Source organism: Mauremys mutica, chromosome 12 (assembly GCF_020497125.1).
Source record: "Mauremys mutica isolate MM-2020 ecotype Southern chromosome 12, ASM2049712v1, whole genome shotgun sequence".
Lineage (NCBI taxonomy): Eukaryota > Metazoa > Chordata > Testudines > Geoemydidae > Mauremys > Mauremys mutica.
Genome location: NC_059083.1, coordinates 74,934,344 through 74,956,248, shown reverse-complemented (window position 1 = coordinate 74,956,248; position 21,905 = coordinate 74,934,344). Strand labels below are relative to the sequence as shown.

At 44.1% G+C, this 21,905-nt stretch overlaps 1 protein-coding gene across 1 annotated transcript; it reads right to left on the bottom strand.

Annotated features, from left to right (window-relative positions):
- Positions 1–350: 350 nt before the first annotated feature.
- Positions 351–14,651, bottom strand: MILR1 (mast cell immunoglobulin like receptor 1). The gene is made up of 8 exons (XM_044984443.1): positions 14,642–14,651; positions 12,769–12,813; positions 6,668–6,958; positions 5,610–5,894; positions 4,442–4,555; positions 3,290–3,379; positions 1,717–1,785; positions 351–621 (listed from the first exon to the last, which is right to left on the bottom strand). The coding sequence occupies exons 1-8, from the start codon at positions 14,649–14,651 to the stop codon at positions 539–541; spliced, it is 987 nt and encodes a 328-aa protein (XP_044840378.1). The 3' UTR covers positions 351–538.
- Positions 14,652–21,905: the final 7,254 nt, after the last annotated feature.

Genomic DNA, 21,905 nt, shown 5'->3' with positions numbered 1-21,905 from the left:
TATTCTCTGCTTATTTAAAATCCTGTTTTATTTTCTGAAATTCCTGACAAGCACAGGAGCAAAGCTCTCTGTGTGAGAGCCTTATAGCTGGACCATGTTAGCTAACTGTTGGCTTACTCCTTCCTGCTGAAACATCAAAAGAGTAATGCCAGTGGAGAGTCGAGTTGCACCACCATGTTAATAGTACCTTTTTTAACAACTAGTCCCATTAGTTCCAGTGGCATTACTTGTGGAGTAAGATACTGTGCATGAATAAAGGAATCAGAAATCTGGGCATCAATTAACTTCTTTTTCTAACATGTTTTGTTTTTCTGTTTTGATCAAACTGGAGTCTCTAAAAGTCAGGAAGAGGAACCCATTCTTTAATATTAGCAGGGGAGGAGATTAACATCAGCTTCTGACTACAAAATAAGTAGGATGGGGAAACTAGCATCTAAATGTTTGCTTATGTGCTTCCTATACAAGCACAGTGGTGCTAGCAAAATGTACTGGAGTAGAGGTTCTCTTTAAAAAAATTTATATAATTCTCTCATGTAAATCAGAGAGGAAACTTACCTTGTTGCGTTCCATCTCTTACGATGACTTCAGAGTAGACAACTGTAGTATCTGCCGTCTTGTTCACTAAAAGTCAGAATAGACACTAACTTTTTAAAAGTCCACAGTAATCAAGCTATATTTAAACATACCTCTTGTAGCTCAATAACTAATGACACAAATAGGACAGTTTCAGAATTAAGCTGTTGCATTTGGGATCCCAGAAGGTTCTTGGTAGTTCTTTTCAGGTCAAGGATTCTAACGAGTGAGAAGTTTCTCTGTAGCAGGCAGTCTTAACTACTTATTCCACAGACCACTTAATAAAATAAAGTTGGCTGTTGGTTGTTTGTTTTTTGTGGGGGCCACTTCACCCTCCCAACACTGTGATTTTCATATTTAATCTTAACAATTCCTGATTTTTTTTTGAGGGTTTGTTCAAATTAGCTATTGTATTCTTGTAAAGATTTTTACCCTTAAGTTATTTGTATGTTCTCTGAACCTTAGTTTCACCTTAACGAAGATTTTTGTGTGGGAATTCATAGGCACTCATAACATCCACAAGGTGGGAAAGTATTATTCCTATTTTAAAGATGATAAATTGTCAAAGAAATCAAGTAGTCACTGGTCATACACTGAGTCAGTGTTAGCCACAGGATTAGTTCATGGGAGTTCCTGTTAACCATTCCCTTGCTCAAACCAATAGAAACACCCATTCTCTCTTTAAATAAACAACCTACTTTGTAGCTCCAACCCAGTAGTCTAGATGCTGGTAGCTAACACTTGAAGGCAAAATGGGGGCGTATTTTAGTGTCTGCCTGCAATGAATTCTGGTTGCACTCTTCTCGTCTTCAAATGCCCTTTGAATGCTAACCACAAGGGATCTATCTCCATGGGGAGTTGTGCTTAATCTCTGGAAAGAGGGAGCATGCAGTGAAAGTGGTTTATAAAGAGTGAGACTGGGCAGTTGTCAGGATCTACTGCAAGTGGACATTTGACTATGCTATCAATGCACAGTGAACTCTAAAATGCATGAGGTAGTTTTGTCATTAATCCACAGCTGTGTTTGGGATACACACATTTGTGTTTAAATCAGTTTTTATTCCATTTCCAGAACATTAGTTGTATGAACTTGAAAATGTGAAATGCTTCATTTTGCCCGTGGTCACAATCTAAGCCTTTTACCTTTCCTATCTTCCTCCTCTTTTCTAATCAGTATGTTGGCGTACTCCACTTCTTCAGATTTAGCATACTCTGGATGGAAACAAGTGAAAAAGAGTTCAAGGTTCAGTTGCAGGAGATTACAGCTTGGTGAATTTAAGCTTGTGAAAGCACTGAGACTCAGCCTGTGGTATAAGACCCACATGTGCCTCTCACAGAGTCTGCATTTGTTCTCCCTCTACATACGCTTGGACAGTGCAAGTTGAGGACACTCTACCTGATGTGAGAAATTGCAGGGAGTGCACAGCTAATGGAGCAGAGCAGCCAGAATACCTCCCCATTCCTCCTAGCAGACAGGTGGAGGTAGAAAGAGGAAAAACACCCATTTTCCCATCTTCATTCCAGTAGCTAGAAATGGGTTGTGAAGATAGGGAGATATCCTCCCTTTTTTCCAGCCTCCAAATGGGGTGGGGGAGATAAAGTCTTCAGTCACGAGACATATGACACAACTTCAAGATAATCCTGGCATGGTGTCCGTCCTGCAACATTTTTATTATGGGGTATGTTAGTCTACACTGACAACACAATGTTTGGTCATGGGTATTTTTAGTAGGTCACGGGCAATAAACTAAAATTCACAGAAGCCCCTGACCTGGTCTTTTACTAAAAATAGCCAGGGGTAGGGAAACTTACAGTATGAGCCCTGCCACTATGGGCTGACAGCCATCTGCGGCTCCAGCCCTGGGGGCTGACCACCAGACCGGGGGCCTGGCTGCTAGCTGTTGCCACTCCGGTCCTGCCACTGCTCCTATGGCTGAGGCTGACTGCCGCTGGTCCAGCCTTGCTGCAGCAGAGGAGGATGACAGCTGCTCTAGCCCTGAAGTCACAGAGGTCTGTTAAAGTCATGGAATCTGTGATGTCTGTGACAAAATCTTATCCTTAGTTATAACACAACATGGAGACACTATGTCAGCTGTTGCCCAGTTATTTTGTGGCTCCATTTTGGGGGAAAGTGGCTCTGAATCTCTACAGAGTTGAGCAACACTTGAGAGTGAAGAACTGAAATATACGCTGAAGAATACAAAGCAAAATGCAGAAGCTGTGCAATTGTTTTTCACTTTTGCTGGCAACCCAGAATCCTTTCCGTGCCCTTTAGCAAGGGGCTATTGTGTAAATCTAGGCTCTGTGCTTTACTTATTAGTATTTCATTTTCTCTTTGCTTTGTGGTTGTCACTCCCTTACCAATACCTCCACAGCCACCGAAACATGAACTTTCCTTTTAGTTCTGTCCTGATTGGACCTGAGGGATAGTTCAGATAAGGTTCTAAGGATTTTTCTAATGAATGTCATTTCCCAGGCTGCAATTTGGCTCTTGGGCTGGCAAGAGATGCACATAGAGGGCCTGATCCTGAGAGAAGCTGAGCAACTTCCAGTTAACGTCAATGGGAGTTCTGTTGGGTCAGTAACTTGGGTGTAATGATCACCCATCTTCCCCATTTGAGACCAAAAGGCATCATCCATAAACTTTATCTAGGACTAGTTAATCATGTCCTGCATGTGAGTCCCACGACTAAAGAAAGAGCAGTTTGGAATTTACCAATCTCAGTGTATGTCGCATAGGTTTCAGACCCTGTTGCCTTGTCTGTTGAAACAAAACCAGTCGAGGAGCCTGTTGACTTCAGTTTTCCTGCAAGATGTAAAGAAAACAAACAAAAAATTATTCAAGTGATAAAAATATCAACTGCTCCAAAAATGTATGTCCTGTGATTTTTTTGGGGGAGGAGGGGGGGGTTGTTAGATATTTTAAACAATGTTATAGTCCTGATGAACATCATTCTACTATTCATGCCTCACTGCATCTTTACTTCACATGGTGGTAGGGGAAGAGGAAATTGCTCCCAAAGGCAGCAGGTATTGGTGATATATCATGGAGTCCTCGCAAAAAGAGACGCTTTCCTACTTTAATTTTGGACGCCAAGGCCCTGATTCTGCAAACAGTTGTGGACGTGAGTAACTTATGGCATGTGAGCAGTCCCATTGACCTCAGCAAAAATACTCATGTGCAAGAAGATAAGCACATGTCTAACTTTTTGCCTTTGGGACCTAAAATGTAGCCTGAAAACACGTTGCTTTGGTATGAAGAGAGATACTGGCTTTGAGGATAGACTTGGTGTCAATCAAAAGATGGAGAATGGTGCCTCTTTGGTCTTATTACCTTGCATTTATATCCACCCTTTATTTATATATGTATGGTCTCACTGAAATGTGGCCTCTTCTAGCATGGAGAGCAAAAAGGAGTCAGCCCACTAGAATGAGGAGAGCGTTTTACCCAAGGGCAAACTTCTCTTAAGAAAAGTGCCACCAGATCTGCATTCACTCAGAAGAGATTGGATATTGTTTTTCTAAAGGCTCCTCCTAAAGATCCCAGTACAGTATCGACCTCAAAAAGGTGAAGAAATAAGTTAACCCTAACTGGATTTAACTCAGCACTTCCTGGGAATTTTGATGTTACCATCCTGAAGCTTATATTATTGGGCCATCCCCTCCAGTTTAATGGGAGCTGGCCAGGAGACACCATCTGGACCAGGCATCACTGGGAGTACTGAGACCAGCTGCTAAGAAATGGGGAGGCCTTAGTGTGTGATGTGCAGACAGGAAACTAAGCCTTCCATTTCCAAGGACACAGAGTGTAATAAGGGCCTAAAGCACTATTTTACAGTGAAAATATGGAGAAGCAAAAAAAACTCACTTGCTTTACACCAAGGCAGGATCAGAAACGGAACCAGTAGGGCAGTTGCTATCACCACCAGCAGAAACAGTAGCACAAGAAAAATGGAGAGGGGATAGGAAAGGCCATCCTCTTCTGTCAACAGGAGAAAGAGTGTTTGTAGAGAGCATGAGCAGGCATGGCAAGATGTTACAAGTACTTATCTTTCTATTAAAATGAAAGCCCAGCCTTTCCTATTAGTTCGGAGAAGTGGAGTAGCAGTTGTTAATAACACTGACTGTGGCAAGGTGAGGGGTCCTCACCTGAACCTAGAGAGGAAAAGAACTGGCACCACGCTGAAAACCTACAGATGCAGAGGGGGGAGTATCTGGGCACAATCCTGCCACAGGAGGTAGGGATTTAGCTTTAGGCTAAGATGTCCTGCAGGTGTACAGGATGAACTCAGAGAAAAGCCAGGGAAGGCTATAAAAGCAGGTCTTGGAAGGATTAGATTTTTATCAGTCAATGTTGGTAACGTGAGTTTTATCAAACACAAACTGATGAAAAAATATTTCCATCGATGATAATTGAAATTTACAGACAGGCAAAGTAAGAAAAATGCTGCTTGAGTTTAATTTGAGGATATTTGCTTTGTATATTTTGATGTGGGGTGGTGATTTGTATTTTAACATTTGTAAAGCTTTAGCTTTTTATATCTCAGTGTCTATTGTAATTAAATAATTGTCTGACTCAGCTGTTGTCTAGCCCCCTCCCATAACTCCACACAACTGAACATTTAAATAAATAAAAATCCTTAAAAATAAACATGGATATTATCTGTTGAAATTATATATACACACACATGCATATAGATCTAATTCTGCCAAGCCTATATAAAAGTAACTCCTTGGTAGTGTCCCTTCATGCCCTGTTCTTAGAGTGCTGGTTTACAGGCTGAGTTGGGCTCTGTTTAAATGAAAAGCTCTGGCTTTGTTTCTTTTGTTAAATCCATGCACCTAAAGAGTAAAATCTTGGGGGGGAAATTGTGGAGAGGGCTTATCCACAGCAAGCCAGGGTGTGAATGTACAGCTCTCTAACCTTCTGTGCCCTAAGATGCCATGTGGCACCTGCTACCCCAGTTTACATGGACAGGCAGAGATCATTAAAAGCTCATCAGATGCTATTAGTAATAGGTAGGACAAACACATACCTGCTAGTGTAAAGTTGAGACTGTTGCTATATTTTGTGTTATTGGGGATATTATTTTCAGCTTTGCATTTATAGTCACCCAAGTCACCTGAAGAATTGATAGTTACATTTAACACAGCTGCAGCCTTCCCTTGCATAGATATTTTGGATGACATAGTCTTCCTTCCTTTAAAAAATACATAGTTGATGGGAGAAGAGCCGTTTTCTGAGTGACAAGACAGTGTCACATTCTGGCCTATCCTCACTTGGGAAGTAGTCGTGGTCAGCACTGGTTTGGACACTGGAGCTGTAAAGTAACCAGTGGAATACAAAAATAAGTACAAGGCAAACATGAGATTTAAAACTGAGACCTATAAACAGGAGAACAGCTCCTCAGCTGACCTAGATCAGTGTAGCTCCATTGATTCCAATAGAATCATGCTGATTCACATCAGCTGTGGATCTGGTCCCAGTTCTAGACAGGGGCACACTCTGTTCTAGAACACTGTTCTCTACCAGAATGCCTTGCAGGATTGCTGGCTGCTGCTGCTGCTACAGGATGAATGGATTGAAAAGTATATGGCCCTATCCCTTTGAAAGAAATTGCATTCTGTTTTAGAACTCTTCCTGCTCAAATGTGAAGGTATTGATAGCAAGGAAGGGGGAAGTCACATGGCAGCACAATCCTGAGATGGTCATGGATTGTACTCTGCAAGCTATTTTGTGCATATGCAGGAACAATTATACAGTAAAACTATAGGGTCAGATCTAGGTGGTCTCTTACACATGTGCAGGGTGCAGCTTGTGTGGCCCGCTTCTGACTGCAGTTCCAGCAGCCAGAGCCCTCTCTGGACTTGGCATTTGCATGTTAATGCATAATATAATTTTTAAATTGTTCTTAATGGGTTGGGGAGGGTTATGGCACAATGCTTATGCCCAGTCCTGCATGGTGCTACGTGTCAGACAGCCGTGGGGTTGTGCCTCCAGCTGCTCACAGGATCAGGCCAGCTGGGATGGATTATTATGAACACTCATTTCCTGATGTTGAAAAATGTAACAGATACACACAAACTCTCCTACCTAGTAACGTAAAGTTGAGACTCTCGCTGTATTTTGCACTGTTGGAGATTCCATTTACAACTTTGCATTTATATTCCCCCATATCACTGGCAGAACTGATAGTTAGGTTAAACAGGGCTGGGTTCCTGTCTGTCTTCGGTATAGTCGGCCACAGATTCTGACTTCCTCTAAAAAATGTATAGTTGATAGGAAGAGAGCCATTGGTGGATCGACAGGATAGGGTCACATTCTGGCCAATTCCTACCTCCAAGCTCTTTTGGAGAGATCCAAACTCAGGGTTAGACAGTTGCTCTGGGGAAAAAAAAACATTTCTGAGTAAAATAACAATCCACAAATAACTTCCACCCCCCTGGCAGAGAAATGCGGAGAACTAGATGCCCAGGACATCAGGGCTGGGGCAACACCTGTCTTCCATGGAACCTCAGTTATTGGACTCCATGGTTATAAGACCCAAGATTCAATATACAAATATTTTCCTGCCACTTGCTCCAAATTTATCTGTCATTTCAGCGGGGAGTACAGTCCTTGGCCGGGGGAGATGGATAGGTAATGTGTCCATAACTGGGCTGTATGTGTTTGTGTCCGTGAAGAGTTAGTGGAAAACTGAATGTGGATTCCCTCTTTAGACAGCGGAAAGGGGGACTCACAGTATTACCAGCCAGAGTTAGACTAAAGGTGGAGGTGTCCTGTTTCTTATGATGGCTCAAGTCATCCTCAACCCCAGTCAGCACAAAGCATCTTGTGCATCAGAACAAGGCATCAGAACAAGGAGTAATGGTCTCAAGTTGCAGAGGGGGAGGTTTAGGTTGGATATTAGGAAAAACTTTTTCACTAGTAGGGTGGTGAAGAACTGGAATGGGTTACCTAGGGAGGTGGTGGAATCTCCTTCCTTAGAGGTTTTTAAGGTCAGGCTTGACAAAGCCCTGGCTGGGATGATTTAGTTGGGTTTGGTCCTGCTTTGAGCAGGGGGTTGGAATAGATGACCTCCTGAGGTCCCTTCCAACCCTGAGATTCTATGATTCTATGATCTTGCATGATGTGGCCCTGCAGTCGGAAACATCATGCTAACCGGATCACCTGTCTCTGAATGGAGTTGTGATCCCCGTGTCTTGGGAGGCCCTGGCAGCTGAAGACTTGAGCATTATCTGAGCTGACCCTGCTGAATGAGATACAGAGATTTATCCAGGGTGTAAGGAAGGGGGCCCCAGCCTGCCAGCCACAGAAACATGATTTACCAATGCCCAATCACATGCCTGTGATTTGGAGCCATTAGTTTATGAAAAGTGATGGCTGAGATTTATTGGTCCTCGTGCTAAACCAAGACAGCCTCTCGGGCAAAAACATGTTGATGTTTGAAACATGAATTGATCATATGGATTATTACCTGTCTTCTGAATATTTTTCATCGGAAATATTTCTTTGGGACAATGGTTTTTAAAACTAGCGTGCCAAAGAGCTGATGAAGTTAGAACCCAAAGAGGGTAGAGGGGAAAAACCTGTTGATGCTTTTTTTACAAGCTAATCACAAAGTAGGCAACTACGTATGTGATCTGAGTGAATTCAGCAAAACTTCCTCCTGATAAATGTTCTGAGCCAACCAGGATGTGGTAATTACATATCTAATCTAACTGGCCAACATTATGCCAGATCTTTCAGAAGGTAAAAAATATAAACTAATTCTTTTCAGACAGCCATAGGCAAGAATTTTCTTCTTGCAGGTAACTATGGCATTAGACAAATGAAATAATGGTAAAGTAAAGTACTCCTGGGCAGCATTTTTATAATTACAGATGAAAAAATGTAAACACTTTAGACCAGGTTTTCAAAAGAGCTCGGTTCCCCAAAATTCCCATTGACTTGAAAAATGAAGGTTATTCAGCACCACGGATAAGCAGACTACATAAAGTTGAGGCATCCACATTTAAATATATATTCTTTGTGTATCCCCAGCTGTAAAATGGACACCCAGTGAAACTAACACTAAGAACCACATCCCATAGCCAAGCCCATGTTAAGCAACCTCTTTCCAGCACACTCATGGTTTCCAGGGGAATTTAGTTTGACTTTCAAAGACTAAACTAGTGGAGAATGTTGCTCATCCCTTGGGTGGTCACTCACCAGACACTTCACTCTAATCATCATCATCATGTTCCTATTATGTCTCTGACATTTAGGGCAGTGACGAAGCTCCTCCATTCCTGTCTATTTCTGGCAAGTCTTTCAATGGTTCCCCAGCTGTGTCCAGGTTTTTCAGCTCGGCTTCCACAGCTCTTCGCCATGTTGTTTTCGGGCAGCCTCGTTTTCGCTTGCCTTCAGGTGTCCATCTTGTTGCTACTCTGGTGATGGAATCAGTTTCCAGCCGAAGCACATAACCGATCCATCTCCAACGCCTTCTGGCAACAATGGTGCTCAGATCCTCTTGGCTGCACTGTGTCAATAGATCTTCATTTGAGATTGTTCTGGGCCAAAAGATACAGAGGATTTTTCTGAGGCAGGTTGTATGGAATGAAGACAGCTTGGACATGTCATACTTTCTCATTCCGCAGCATTCTGCACCATAAAGTAGTGTTGAAAGTACGCAGCTCTGATAAATCTTGAGTTTGGTTTTGGTATTGTATTTTGATGATTTCTAGACTGTATTTGAGCTCCTGAAGGTGTTCCTGGCTTTACTGATTTTGTTCCGGATGTCCTGGCTTGTTCCATCGTCCTGGCTGAGGGTGCTGTCCAAGTATGTGAATGTTTCTACATTGGTGAGAATATAATCCTATATCTGTACTGGTGATGGTGAGGCAATATTAAATGTCATGATATCTGTCTTATTGTGGTTGATTTTCAGTCCAATTTGCTGGCTGAATACGTTGAGTTGTTTTTCCTTGTATATGGGGTTGGATATGTGATAGGAGAGTGACATCATCTGCGAAGTCCAGGTCTTCAAGGGATGAGAAGAGTGTACATTTAATGCCTCTTGGTATGTCTTCTGTTATACGCTGCATTACCCAGTCGATGGCAATGTTGAAGAGGATTGCAGACATGACACACCCCTGACCTATGGTGTGCAGAGATGAGGCAAAGTTTATCCCTGACGTACTCCTGTTTTGACTTAAAAACTGAGCTCACTGTGATCAACACTGCATGTAAAGTTGAAATAGAAGCTTTTGATGACATTGATTATATGGAAAGGAATTCCATATGCCCGCAGAATGCGCCATAGGCTGGTCCTGTGAATGCTATCAAAAGCCTTCTCAAAGTCTATGAAATTTATGTAGAGTTGTCATTGCCATTCTAAGCATTGTTCTATGATGTTTCATAGAGTGAAGATCAGGTCTGTGCATCCATGCCCTTTCTGAAAACCAGCTTGCTCTTTTCTGAGAATGCTATCAGCTGCCTCTGATATACACTGGACTATGATCTTACACAATACTTTGCTTGGCACAAGTAAAAGTGTGATACCACGCCAGTTATTAAAATCACTGAGAGTCCCTTTCTTTGGTATCTTCACTATAACCCCATTGGTCCACTCATCTGGCACTTTTTCCCTTTCCCAGACTGATGTAAATAGAGGGGCCAGGATAGATGCTGTTAATTTAGCATTTACCTTGAACAATTCTGCATTCAAGTTATCCTTGACAGGAGCAGGGCCATCCCTACCTATGGTGGTGCCCTATGCAGCCTGAGCACCAGAACCCCGCTGTGGAGGGAGCAGCCGCTCCGCTGTGGGGCCAGCCCCTCCTTGGGCAGGGACTGCGCTCGAGGGTGGCAGTGGGAAGCAGAGCGACGCGGACCCAGCCTGCTCCACGCTCCCAGCCCTGTCGCTTGGGGGAGGGGGCTTGGAGGAAGGGGTCAGACCCGCCCCCGCACTCAGCAGTGGTGGTGGCGTCGGGAAGTGGAGCAACACGGTGGGAGCTGGCGGAGCAGAGCGGGCTGGGGCCGGATCGCTCTGCTTCCTACCACTGCTGGTGAGTATGGGGGTGGGCCAGCCCTTCTGCAGGCTGTGTTGATATCAAAACCTTCTTTTGCCTCCTGTTCAGCAATTCTTTGATGAAGAGATCAACAAGAAGTGGGACAAAGTAACAGCAATTTATAAACAGAGCAGTGAAGCCTGTCTAGGCTACAGGCAGAAGAGAAGGAAGGAGTGGATTACACCCAGCACGTGGAATGCCATAGAAACCAGATGAGTCCTGAAGAAAAAGGTTTTAGACACAAAATCCCAGAAGTTAAAAGACAAATACCACGAGCAGTATAGCCAGGCACACCGGGAGGTCAAATGCCTTGTGAGAGTGGACAAATGGAATTATACTGATAATCTGGCAAGACAAGCCGAGGAGACATCTGCTAGTGGTGAACAAGGAACCGTCTACAAAATGACGCAGCTTATCAGTGGTAAACGGCAGATACCAACAAACACTCTCATCAGGAACAAACAAGGCCACCTGCTAACAACTGAAAAAGAACAAGAAATGCGCTGTACAGAGCATTTCACTCTAATAGAGCTAATTTAATGCACAGGGCTGTTCTGAGGTTTATGCTCCAAGCCTGGAAGGGCTCTACGCACTAGGTCCTCAATGGAATTTCATACACAGAGGTTTATAAGATCAAATCCTCAGTGAATGTTTGTAAAGTGGGTAGAGACCCTTCACAAAGGTTACTATGGAGTAAAGCCTCCTTCTCATGCTCACCTTGAAGTCTCTTAGAGTTTTGGAATGGGAGGAAGATCGGCTCCCAAGAGTACAAACTATTTTTCTCCCTTATGGGGAATTCTGCACCTGCCTTCCTAGGTACAAGGTAGAAATTCAGAGGGAGTAAAAATAGCAGTGTGCACCAAATATTATCAAAACATTTTACACCCATTAACTGATCCTCACAACACCCTTTGAGTAGCTTCTCAGCGTGACAAGAAGCTCAGAGCAGAGTATCTAGAGATGGAAAAGACCTGCTAAATCCATCTTCTGGACAGTGCGGGATTGCTCCCTATTTTACAATTACTAGTTTGGACTGTTCCAAGCAACGAGGCTTCCTCCTGTCCCTTCCAGCTTAATAATCTTCACCCTCAGGAAATCTTTTCCTGCAATTCAGATTTTGTGTCAGGAAAAGAAGAGAATGGGCTCATGCCCTTCAATGAGTCTTAACCTTTGGGGGTCCACCCTGGGAGTATGGGGAAGAACAGTTGCCTATGGTGTGCGGAGATGAGGCAAAGTTTGTTCCTGCATGGAACAGTCCCCAAAAGGGGATCGTCATAGAGCTCTTCTTCTCCACCCAAAGTTCCTGTCCGGGACATGGACATTTCTGTGGGAGGAGGAAGTCCCAGACTGTATTTAGCTGCTCATGTCCTAGGAAAGGCTGAACCATCTGTTTTCATTTCAGCCATCAGTACATGGCTGCTAACTATCAGAGTAAAACACACACTTGAACACAGAAGGTATAAAATATAAAATATAAAAAAGATATAAAATATAAGATATAAAAAATCTAAGCCAAAAAAGCTCTGCTGAATCATTATAGCAATGAAAGTAGTGTATCTAAAGCTGTGGGGAAAAGGGCATGATCCATTATTTAATTAGTTGTAAAACAGTATGGGAAAATGTATATGGACAGTATTGTAATGATACATATGCAGAGTTATGGTTGTGGGAGCAGTTTTAACTTTAGCCTACCCTGACTTTGGAATTCTTAAGTGTCTGACAACTTTGTGTTAATGTAGTTTTCTTTCATGCAATCATCATAAACATAACTGTAGAAAAAAGTCTACAAACTCTTTCTATAGGATAATGCTGATCTCCAGTCCATGTAAATCACAGTATTTCAAATCCTAGTTCGTATACAACGCTGCTTTCCTTTCTAGAGCCAGCTACAGTACATACAATAGGGAAACAGTGTTATTTTGTTCAGTGATTCTAGCGGGGTTTTAAAAACTTTAAACATTTCTGAATGTACACACAGTCTATCTAGCAAGGGAAAAAATTCACGTAACTATCTCATTCCATGAGTGACTAAAGAGAACAAGGAGAAAAATTTGTACAACATGGATTTATTCTGTTTAACAATGACATGAATTTTTTTCTAAAGGGTTCGTGTAAATAACAAAATGAAAAATGAAAACTTACCGCTATCTGTCTCATTGGATTTTTGACTCTCCTGAGTGGATTGAACTAAAAGAGAGAAGAAGAACTTGAGCAAAATTAGTCAATGGTCCATCTTTGGAATAAGATGCAGTTGATAAATAGCAGATCCATGGCTTACAGCAGGGTAGGAGGAAGAATGGAATGATCATGAGTTTAAGCATTTTCTTATAAAAACGAAGCGCGTACTGAACAGAGGAAATAGTAGTTATGCTGGTAAAAGTCTCTTTGATGGGGACGTGACAAGAGATTTGAGGAAGTTCAAATTACGGATGTTGCTGATAAGATTTGCATAAACGTTTCTGTGCTCCTAGAATCAGTCCAGATTCTGCCTAGCAGAGGCAATATTTTCCAGTGGTTAGAGCAGAGGCCTTAGGTGTCAGGACTCCTGGGTTCTGAACACAACCTAAGTGCTTAAACACAATTGTTACTAGAAGGCTTCTAGTATGGTTTTCTGACCAGTGTGATCAGTGATTTTTTTGTCTAAGGGCTGGGTGTGTTAGAACAGTGTTAAAACACAGCCTGGGAGTGGTGCATATCTATAGTAGAGTTTGGCTAGTATGGTTCTCAGACAGAAACATCCCCATCCACATTAGCTACAACCATATTTAACCACAATTGGAGCTAACATTGGGTAGATCCCCGGGTGGACAGGACCTTGATGGCAGCTTTTGTGCCAATGTAAGACAATGGTGTATGTAGGCCATATGTTCGAGCGAATAGTGTTGTCCTAAAATGAAGAGAGAGAACTCTAATCAATCCTGTAATTCTATTTAAAGGAAACAACATATGCCGTGTTTCTGTATTTCTGTGCCATTCCTCAGCAGTGTCTGAGATACGACTTAAAACATACCATAAATGCCAAAGGCACAGAAGGGAAAAGTTAACATTTTGGCACTGTCTTGGTTACACAGGCCAGGTTATCTGAGAAGTCCATATTTGGTTGCACCGTAACGCTAATGATGAATGTTTCAGGCACCCGTAAGTGGCGTTCTAGGTACCTTACAGTTGAAAACAGGTCCAAATAGATACAAATGTATGAGGGTAACCCTGACTCAGTGGTGTTTTGGAAATAAACCTTGGGGCTTTTTTTTTTAAATACAATTTATAAAGGGGGTGAACTCTGATATCATTCTAAGCTCTACAAACATCTTACAAACCCAGAGCCAAAAGAGGCAAGATATGAATATACGAACTGTATCTGTCCTACTTCTTCAAATCCTAGTTCCTATACAGTGCTGCCTTCCCTTCTAGATTAAAGGGAGATGGTGGTAGAGATGGACCCTGAACCATGCTATAGGCTCTGGAGTTCAACGCGTTTGGAGGTGAGTGGGACCATCTCTGGAAGGGAGCCAGAAGTTCAGTAAGGGGAACTCAATGTCTTCTCAAAGCCGCATTCCCACTTCATGGAAAAGCAGAATTTACAAATGTTAATTGAGGGTAGGTTGTTGGAAGACCTGGCTTCCAGGCCTGTCCCTAGCCGTTTTGGTGCCCTACACAGCCCCCCTGCAGGGGTGTGTGTGGCCCTAGGCCTCTGTGGGGGCCCAGGCCTCTGTGGTTGGCGGGACAGGAGCAGGCTTGGCGGGCACGGGGGGAAACCGCCCCTCAGCGCAAGCCAGTGTAGGGGAGCGGGTTGGGGCCGGGTTGCTCCACTTCCTGCAGCCCGGCGATTGCAGGGCGGCCTGACACCGCATTCACTGGGCGGCAGTAAATGGAGTGACCCAGACCCAGCCCGCTCTGCTCCCCTGGCTCCCAAGCCTTGGGACTTGGGGGAAGGGGAGGAACCGTCCCCATTCACCAGCGGCGCAGCTGGGAGCCAGCTGCATGGCGCGGGCTGGGGCCGGATTGCTTCACTTACCGTCACCCATGAGTGCAGAGTGTGCCCGACCCCTGCTGCAGCCGCCAGGGAAGGGGTGGAGTAGGGGCAGGGCTGGGGCGGAGCAGGGGTGGGAAGAGGTGGGGTGGGGATGGAGCAGGGGTGGGGGCTTTGGGGAAGGGGTGGAGTGGGGGTGGGGTGGAGCAGGGGTGGGGGCTTTGGGGAAGGGGTGGAGTGGGGGTGGGGCGGAGCAGGGGTGGGGGCTTTGGGGAAGGGGTGGAGTGGGGGTGGGGCGGAGCAGGGGTGGGGGCTTTGGGGAAGGGGTGGAGTGGGGGTGGGGCGGAGCAGGGGTGGGGGCTTTGGGGAAGGGGTGGAGTGGGGGTGGGGCTGGGCGGAGCAGGAGGGGAAAGAGGTGGGGCTGGGGCTTTGGGGAAGAGGCAGAACAGGGGCGGGGGCAGCTTTCCTGGGTGGCGCAGCCAGTCGGGGGATCGGGCTGGCCACTGGAGCAGCATGCAGCTGCGTAGGGCACCAGGAAATTTGGGGCACGCAGCTGCGTACTTTGCCTGTGGGGAAGGACAGCCTTGCTGGCTTCAAAGGGTCTCGTTCTTCTGCCGCTTACAGCAGTGTAACGCCAGTGGCTAGAGTGGAGTTTTGATTTGCAGTGGTGTAGTGTGTAGTGCAGGTTTGTAACTCTAGGAGGAAGGAAACAAGAGGTTGATACTGGGTGCTGGGTTACTGTGTGGCAATTGTGGTGAAAGGGGAATGTGAGGGGCCAACAGCTGTAGCCAGAAGGATGTGCGTCAGTGGGGATGTGGGGGAAGATGACCTGGGGCTGCAGGGAAGCCATTGTGGCAGACCTGGCCCTGAAGAGTTTTTAACATTATCTGTTGCAATGAGTGACCAACTGCCCTGAAAGCTGCAGTAGCAGGAAGGGTTTACAGTGGTGCATCAAGGGTAAAGGCAGAGCCCAAACGGTGTGTTAGAAATAAGTTTAGTTCCTATCAGACAGTCCTTGTTACAGGGGGATCTTTCATTAAAGATTAAATACAAATATTGTTGGAAAGACATGGGGACGTCCTTGTGAGGTGTTGGCCACTGCCCTCTGCTGGATGGATCAAGAGCTGCTTAATTGTGTGTCAAGCTTTGTGACAGGTTTTCAGAGGAGCCTAAGCCCTTGTCTAGATAAGATGGTTTGACTTGAATCACTTTTTAAACTGGTGCAAGCCCCTGTGTGGACCATCTTATGTCAGTTAAGAGTGGTTTATTTCAGTGTATTTTAAATGGATCCCTAATCAATTTAAACTAAGCTGTAATTAATCTGGTTTAAAACACAAATAGTGTCCCTAGAGAAGGTTGCACTGGTGAAAGAAATAAGTTTAAAATCACATCTTTAGTTATACAGTAATAGTGAGACTTTCTTATGTAGCAAGGCCTAAGGGAGTTAGGGACCCCAATCCTGACCATAACACCCTTAGACTCCTGTGTAAAAAAAATAGTTTCTCCTTTAGCTCAAGTGATAGGGGGCTGTGGCTGTGGAACAAGAGATTCTGAGGTTCTGTCCTCACTGTGCCCCCAAAGTTCTGGATGGCTCTGGTGACCAGGTTGGTGACAGCTGGGAAGTGTTACGCAGACCTATATTTCTCACACTATAAAGTGGTTGTACTTAGGGCAGGGAGTTTTCCATTGGTGTCCTTAGTGCTGGTCTCAATGGATGATATGTTTAAAAATCAAAGCAGAATTTTGCTTGAACAGCTACAGTGCAGAGAGATGGCATTTGAGGAAGATTCACTCTATAGCCAACATACTAGAAGTTTCTGTCTTTCTAATGCAGCAGAAAGAAAATCATAGAAGTGTAGAGTCTAAGGAAAGAAATAAGAATATAAGAAAAGATATCATCCAGATGCTTAATTTAAAAAAAAAGAAACAGATGTTTTTGTTCTGGCTATTTCCATTTTGGGGGCATATCTAATTTGTAAACAGAGACCTAGTACATAGCATTCCTTAAATCTCTTGTGGGGATTTCTCAAGCACATTACCATAGCATTCAGGCCCCAAAAACCTTTCAGCTGTGATTATTTTATTGCAGAGACAAGCAAGTTAGGATTTTACAAATATATTTTAAAACAGGAGAATGGTTAGAAGCTTTGAGGCAAGTGTGTGTGTGTCCATCTACTGATGATCAAAATTAAATGAATGTTTTCTCTGTGCTTCACAGTCCCTCGATTTGAACTGAGTAGTTATAATTTTAAACATTGATCTAGTTTCTAGGTCCTGTTTATAATTTTGAAACTATAATATGCTCTGCCATTGTTTTACTTAGTGCAGCTAGGTCAAAAATGCATAACATAATTTTTTCAACATATTTTGCCCCTTTTCCTGTTTGAGAATTGTCCACAGACAGATCATGTTTTGTATAACAAGTTCAAGAAAAATTATTTACTTGAATAATTCCTAGTTATAAGCGGGTCGTTGCTAGTCAAATTGTTAACTATTTTGAATAGAACTGTAGGCCACTTGGTATGTTAGTGTTCCCTGCTTAGGGATTGTTTTGGTTTTTCGTGCAAATACTCACAATTATTAATTCTAATTTCCCATTCCATGAATATTTTGCAACAGTTGCTTAAAATTTGGTGTTTTGATTAATATTTCTGGTAGTAGGGTCGTTCACCTGAATCACTGCTGAAAAAGAACACAAAAGGGACCCAAACACATTCAAAGGGAATTTGTTTAAACATTCAAATGAATGTTAGAAACTTTTTTTGGAGTATTTGCCTTGTGCTTGTAAATTATATTCATATACCTATAGTGCAAAAGCCCTGGTAGGTGAGGTTAAATAGAGGCATTAAGTAACAGTGCTAGGTTCCCTCTGGCTCCTTTGTTTCCGCAGGAGACCAGTGCAGTGAGCCCTGCCGGATGTTTTGTTTTCAGGCTGTCTGCACACTCAGGCAGATACCTAACATCTTGGGCAGAACCCAAATGAAACTGGAAAAATAGACACACACCCCCCTTTTCGATTCTGCATTTGTCTCAAAACCATAGAGCTGAGTTTGGATCCAGGGATTTAAATCCAAACCCTCATGATATTCAAGAGGAATGAGTAAGGGTGGTGGTGTCCGTGTCCACCAGTGCAAGTGCATCTTTTAATCATTGAGATTAATGGAAAAGTCCCCACTTGTTTTCAGACTCTGGCAGATGCTGCTACATTGGCTACACTCGGTTTATGCTTTCAAGGTTTTCTTCCCAATCACAAGGGCTAGAAACATTTATTTTTGAAACGAAAGCTGAGATTCTGGCATAACCACATGACTCTGGAGATGTTGCCCTAGGCAAAGTACGATAGTGCCTTATGCCTTAACCCAGCCTCTCCTGTGTGTCTGTATAGAGTCCAGCCCCCATCCTGCTTGGGGCTTTTTGAGTGCTTCTGCAATACACATAATCATTACAAACACAAATGACTACCACACCCACTTCATACAGGCACTGATCAGCTGTTAGGTGGTAATAATGACTTTCACCTGCCTCAGCTAGATCTGAACTGATAACTTTGATGTGAAAGGCTCAGTCTCTTATTAGCACCCTTCTGACCCATCCAGTGCCCTTTAAATTCTATTTTATGTTGCAGTTTGAAGGAGGAGCTGTAAGATGTCAGCGATAATAGGAGAAACTCTAAATAAAGCTTTCAAATATATATTGGTTTAGCAGAGATTAGTATTGTGGTGACTGGAATTTGTTTCCATTTTACTAGTGATAATTTTCCACTAGGTGGTGCCATTGTGAAATGTAATATTATTGTTAGAAAGGCAAATTTTTAGCACTGTAGGTTCACTATAAGTCGGTGGTCCCCAAACTTTTTCGATGGTTCCCCCCTCCCACTTACCTGGGAGCCACAGTTGGGAGCTGGGGCCAGGAGCAGGGCAAGAGCTGCAGGCAGAAGCTGGGGCCAGGAGCAGGACCAGAGACGTGGCCAGGGCGGGAGCTGCAGTTGCGGCCACAGCCAGGTGTGGGGTCGCAGCTGTGGGTTGAGGATAGGGCCGGAGCTGCATCTGGGGCTAGGGGCAGAGCCGGAGCAGAGTTGGGGGCTCAGTGGGGCTCCCTTCCCGCCCCGTGGGAGCTGGCCCAGGCCTCACAGTGCTCCACCTGAACGTTCTTCTGTGCCTCACAGTTTGGGGAACCCCGCTATAAGTTGCAGAAAGCTCTTTAGACTCCTGGCAGAAATGTCCATCCCCTAACAAAGAGGGTAAGTTCTTGATAAACATTCAAATCAATGCATAAAATTGAACTCTGCCAAAGTGTAAAGAGACAGTTTTTACAGTAAATAAAATATTCAAATGTGTCACTCTCCAGAAAAGATAATATGGATTTAAAAAAAAATATATAGCTAGAACTAACCCAGTTAATTCTCTGATTGGCCTGTGACTTGTCTAAACCTGTGCAAGTATCCTGCACTTCAGACAACTCTATAAATTAGAATAAAGGTCTGAGTGTAGTAAGGGTCACCGCTGGCAACGGACAGATTAGGATCAGAAATTGGTGGGTTAGAAATCGAGTCATTTTAAAAATAATTTAAAAGCTAAGACAAATATACACTGGGCCTGTTAAAGTTAGTGGCAAAACTCTCATTGGCTTCAGCAGGTGTGGAATCAGAGCCACTGTCTCTTATATACTGGGCAAAGTTGGGCAGGGGGGTTTGTTTTGCAAAAACAAAATAGAAGCTTGTTTGGCTCCACATCATATTTCAGTCAATTCCCTCACCAAAGTGCAGATGAATGGTTCTGGATGTGGCCCGTCTCAGCTGTGTTGCTCTGTCTGATAGAGCTGTGGCAGGCTGCAAGTGCTCTTTGGATTTGCTCCTTCCCATAGCCGTGTGCTGGTACTGGAGGCAATGCACTGAAATGTCAAGGCCTGAGGCAGAGCCCCACAGAACTGAAGGAAGGGAGTGGGGCCCACTGGAATCATCATGTGCTCAGCGTAGAAAGTAAATGTTGATCCTGATAACCAGCAAGGCACTGTATTGCTTAGTGGCTGCCTCGTGCTGCACTCTAAATGCTAGCCTGGGGGCTGGCAAAAATAAATGGCTGAAATGTGGTGTGAACTCTGAACTTCCTTGTCTTGTCATAGGAGACAGGGCAGCTGAAAAGACTGAACATTTGTGGGCCAAAATTCCAAAGTTCTTGTTCACCATTTACTTAGCCCTTAGTCAGGCAAAATGTCTTTGTTGCCTTATTCAGGCAAAGCTCCGTTTCAAAGAGATTATGTTGCCGGTGGCTTATTTAACTAGGCAAATACCAGCAGAAAGAGCAAACCAGAAGCATTAACAATCAGCAGTTTCCAAATGAGAAGGACTGATCCAGTGGCCATTATAGTCATTAGATCAATGGTCATTGATTTCACTGGGCTTTGGGCTTTCATCACTTTGCCATCTGGCTCAGAAAGTGAGCTGGGTTTGAAATGCTTGAAGTCAGGGTGTTTGTGGATGCAGTATCTTTTCCACACCCTACTTGCCCACAAGTACAGTGGATACTGGGTATGGAAGAAACTTTTTCTTTTGATGCTCTCTTAGGCCTCCATTCTAATTCTGGTACAGGTAGGAAAGGCCTCCTGATCAGCTTTGTCTGACACGGTATCAGACATTCCAGATAAAGGTATACAGAATGGAGACCATAGGGAATGTGGGAAAATACACAGGTATATTACTCCTCAGCCCAGGTCCAGAGGTACCCAGAAACCAGGGGCGGCTCCAGGCCCCAGCACACCAAGCGCGTGCTTGGGGCAGCATGCCGCGGGGGGCACTCTGCCGGTCGCCGGGAGGGCGACAGGCAGGGAGCCTTCAGCGGCATGCCTGCGGAGGGTCCGCTGGTCCTGTGGCTTCGGTGCAGCCGCGGGACCAGCGGACCCTCTGCAGGCACACCTGCGGGAGGTCCACCAGAGCTGTGGGACTGGCAACCGGCAGAGCGCCCCCCACGGCATGCCGCCGTGCTTGGGGCGGTGAAATGGCTAGAGCCGCCCCTGCCTGAAACTACTAAATTGGGGTTCAGATCAATTTAATTAAAACTGGAGATGGGCCCAAGACGCCCTGGTCTCCTGATCTCTGGTTTCAAACTCACCTGTGTGGTTTTGGTTCTGAGCCAGACCAAGAACCAGAAGGGGTCTTTTTTCCAGAGCCATTTGGATGCTTTGCAAAATGGTGGAACTCTCAGGAGATTGTTAGATCCTCTGAGAGGTCCTCCATTTTGGGCTGAAGTCTCCTGAGAACAACTCATGAAGTTTTGGTGACACTGAACCTGAGCTCTAACCCTGGTTCATCCTCAAGCCAGATGTCCAACCTCAGTCTGAACCTAGAGTCATTTTGACCCACTCTAATTATATTATATTAGCCTACAAATACTTTCTTCAAACTCCTTCCCCCTCTGGCGTTAAGGGGATGTACCACCTTTGTCTTCTTGTGGGAAAGGCCGGTTGGTTTGTGCAGACTTTTGTACATCTGTGCTGCATTACTTTAAGGGGCTGGGAAAATCTCCTTCCTTCCTATTTTTGCTATCAATAGCAAAAGTTTATCAGTCTTTGTTCTCCATCTGGCATGCAGCCTCCTCCTCCTTTCCTCTACCTGGCTCTGGAGACCCTTTGCTGGAGACTGGCCAAGTTTACAATGCTTTGTTGTAAATGTATTTCAAGGGAACCAGGTTAAGGAGAATAAATACCATTGCTAACAAGCTAGCTTACTTCCTGGTTATTAATTGCTATGGCTCCTATGGCTACTATGCCATTTCCTCTGCAAAATAGCTAGTTGGGGGCTTGCTAATGTTATTGATGTATCGTTAAACAGATGAATATTTCCTTCCTGTTCCCTGTTGCAAAATACCACACTTATGTATGTTATGCAAGGACTATAGCACTGAAGGCTATTGACTTGGGGAAAACAGTTCCCATTGACCCCAAGAGAAACAAAGGGGTTTTCATGTAAACAATGAAGCTTATGAGAACCATGCCTCTCCATTTTCATACTTCCTTGATTATAGCACTGATACTGTGGTCAAACTAATCAACCCTCATAGTGCCATTGGAGGTAAACAAGTATGTATCATGCTCATCATAAAGACGGGAGAAACTGAGCCATGGAGAGATTAAGGCCTCCATTTTTAAAAGTAACTAGTGATTTGGGGTGTTTCAGTTTTGGGGAACCTAACTCGGGAGGGGCCTGATTTTCAAAAAGAGTTGAGCATTTGCTTGGTGAAATTCAGGCTCTCATAATGTGTCTCAGTTTAGGCACCCAAAATCACTAGTTGCTTTTGAAAATTAAAGCCTAATT

What these genes read in the sequence shown, in the direction of transcription:
- MILR1 (XM_044984443.1), bottom strand. An exon ending in TCTCAACTTTACACTAGCAG is followed by an intron (nt 4,556 to 5,609) that starts GTATGTGTTTGT and finishes TCCTGTTGACAG; the next exon opens with AAGAGGATGGCCTTTCCTAT. An exon ending in CCTGCCTTGGTGTAAAGCAA is followed by an intron (nt 3,380 to 4,441) that starts GTGAGTTTTTTT and finishes TACATCTTGCAG; the next exon opens with GAAAACTGAAGTCAACAGGC.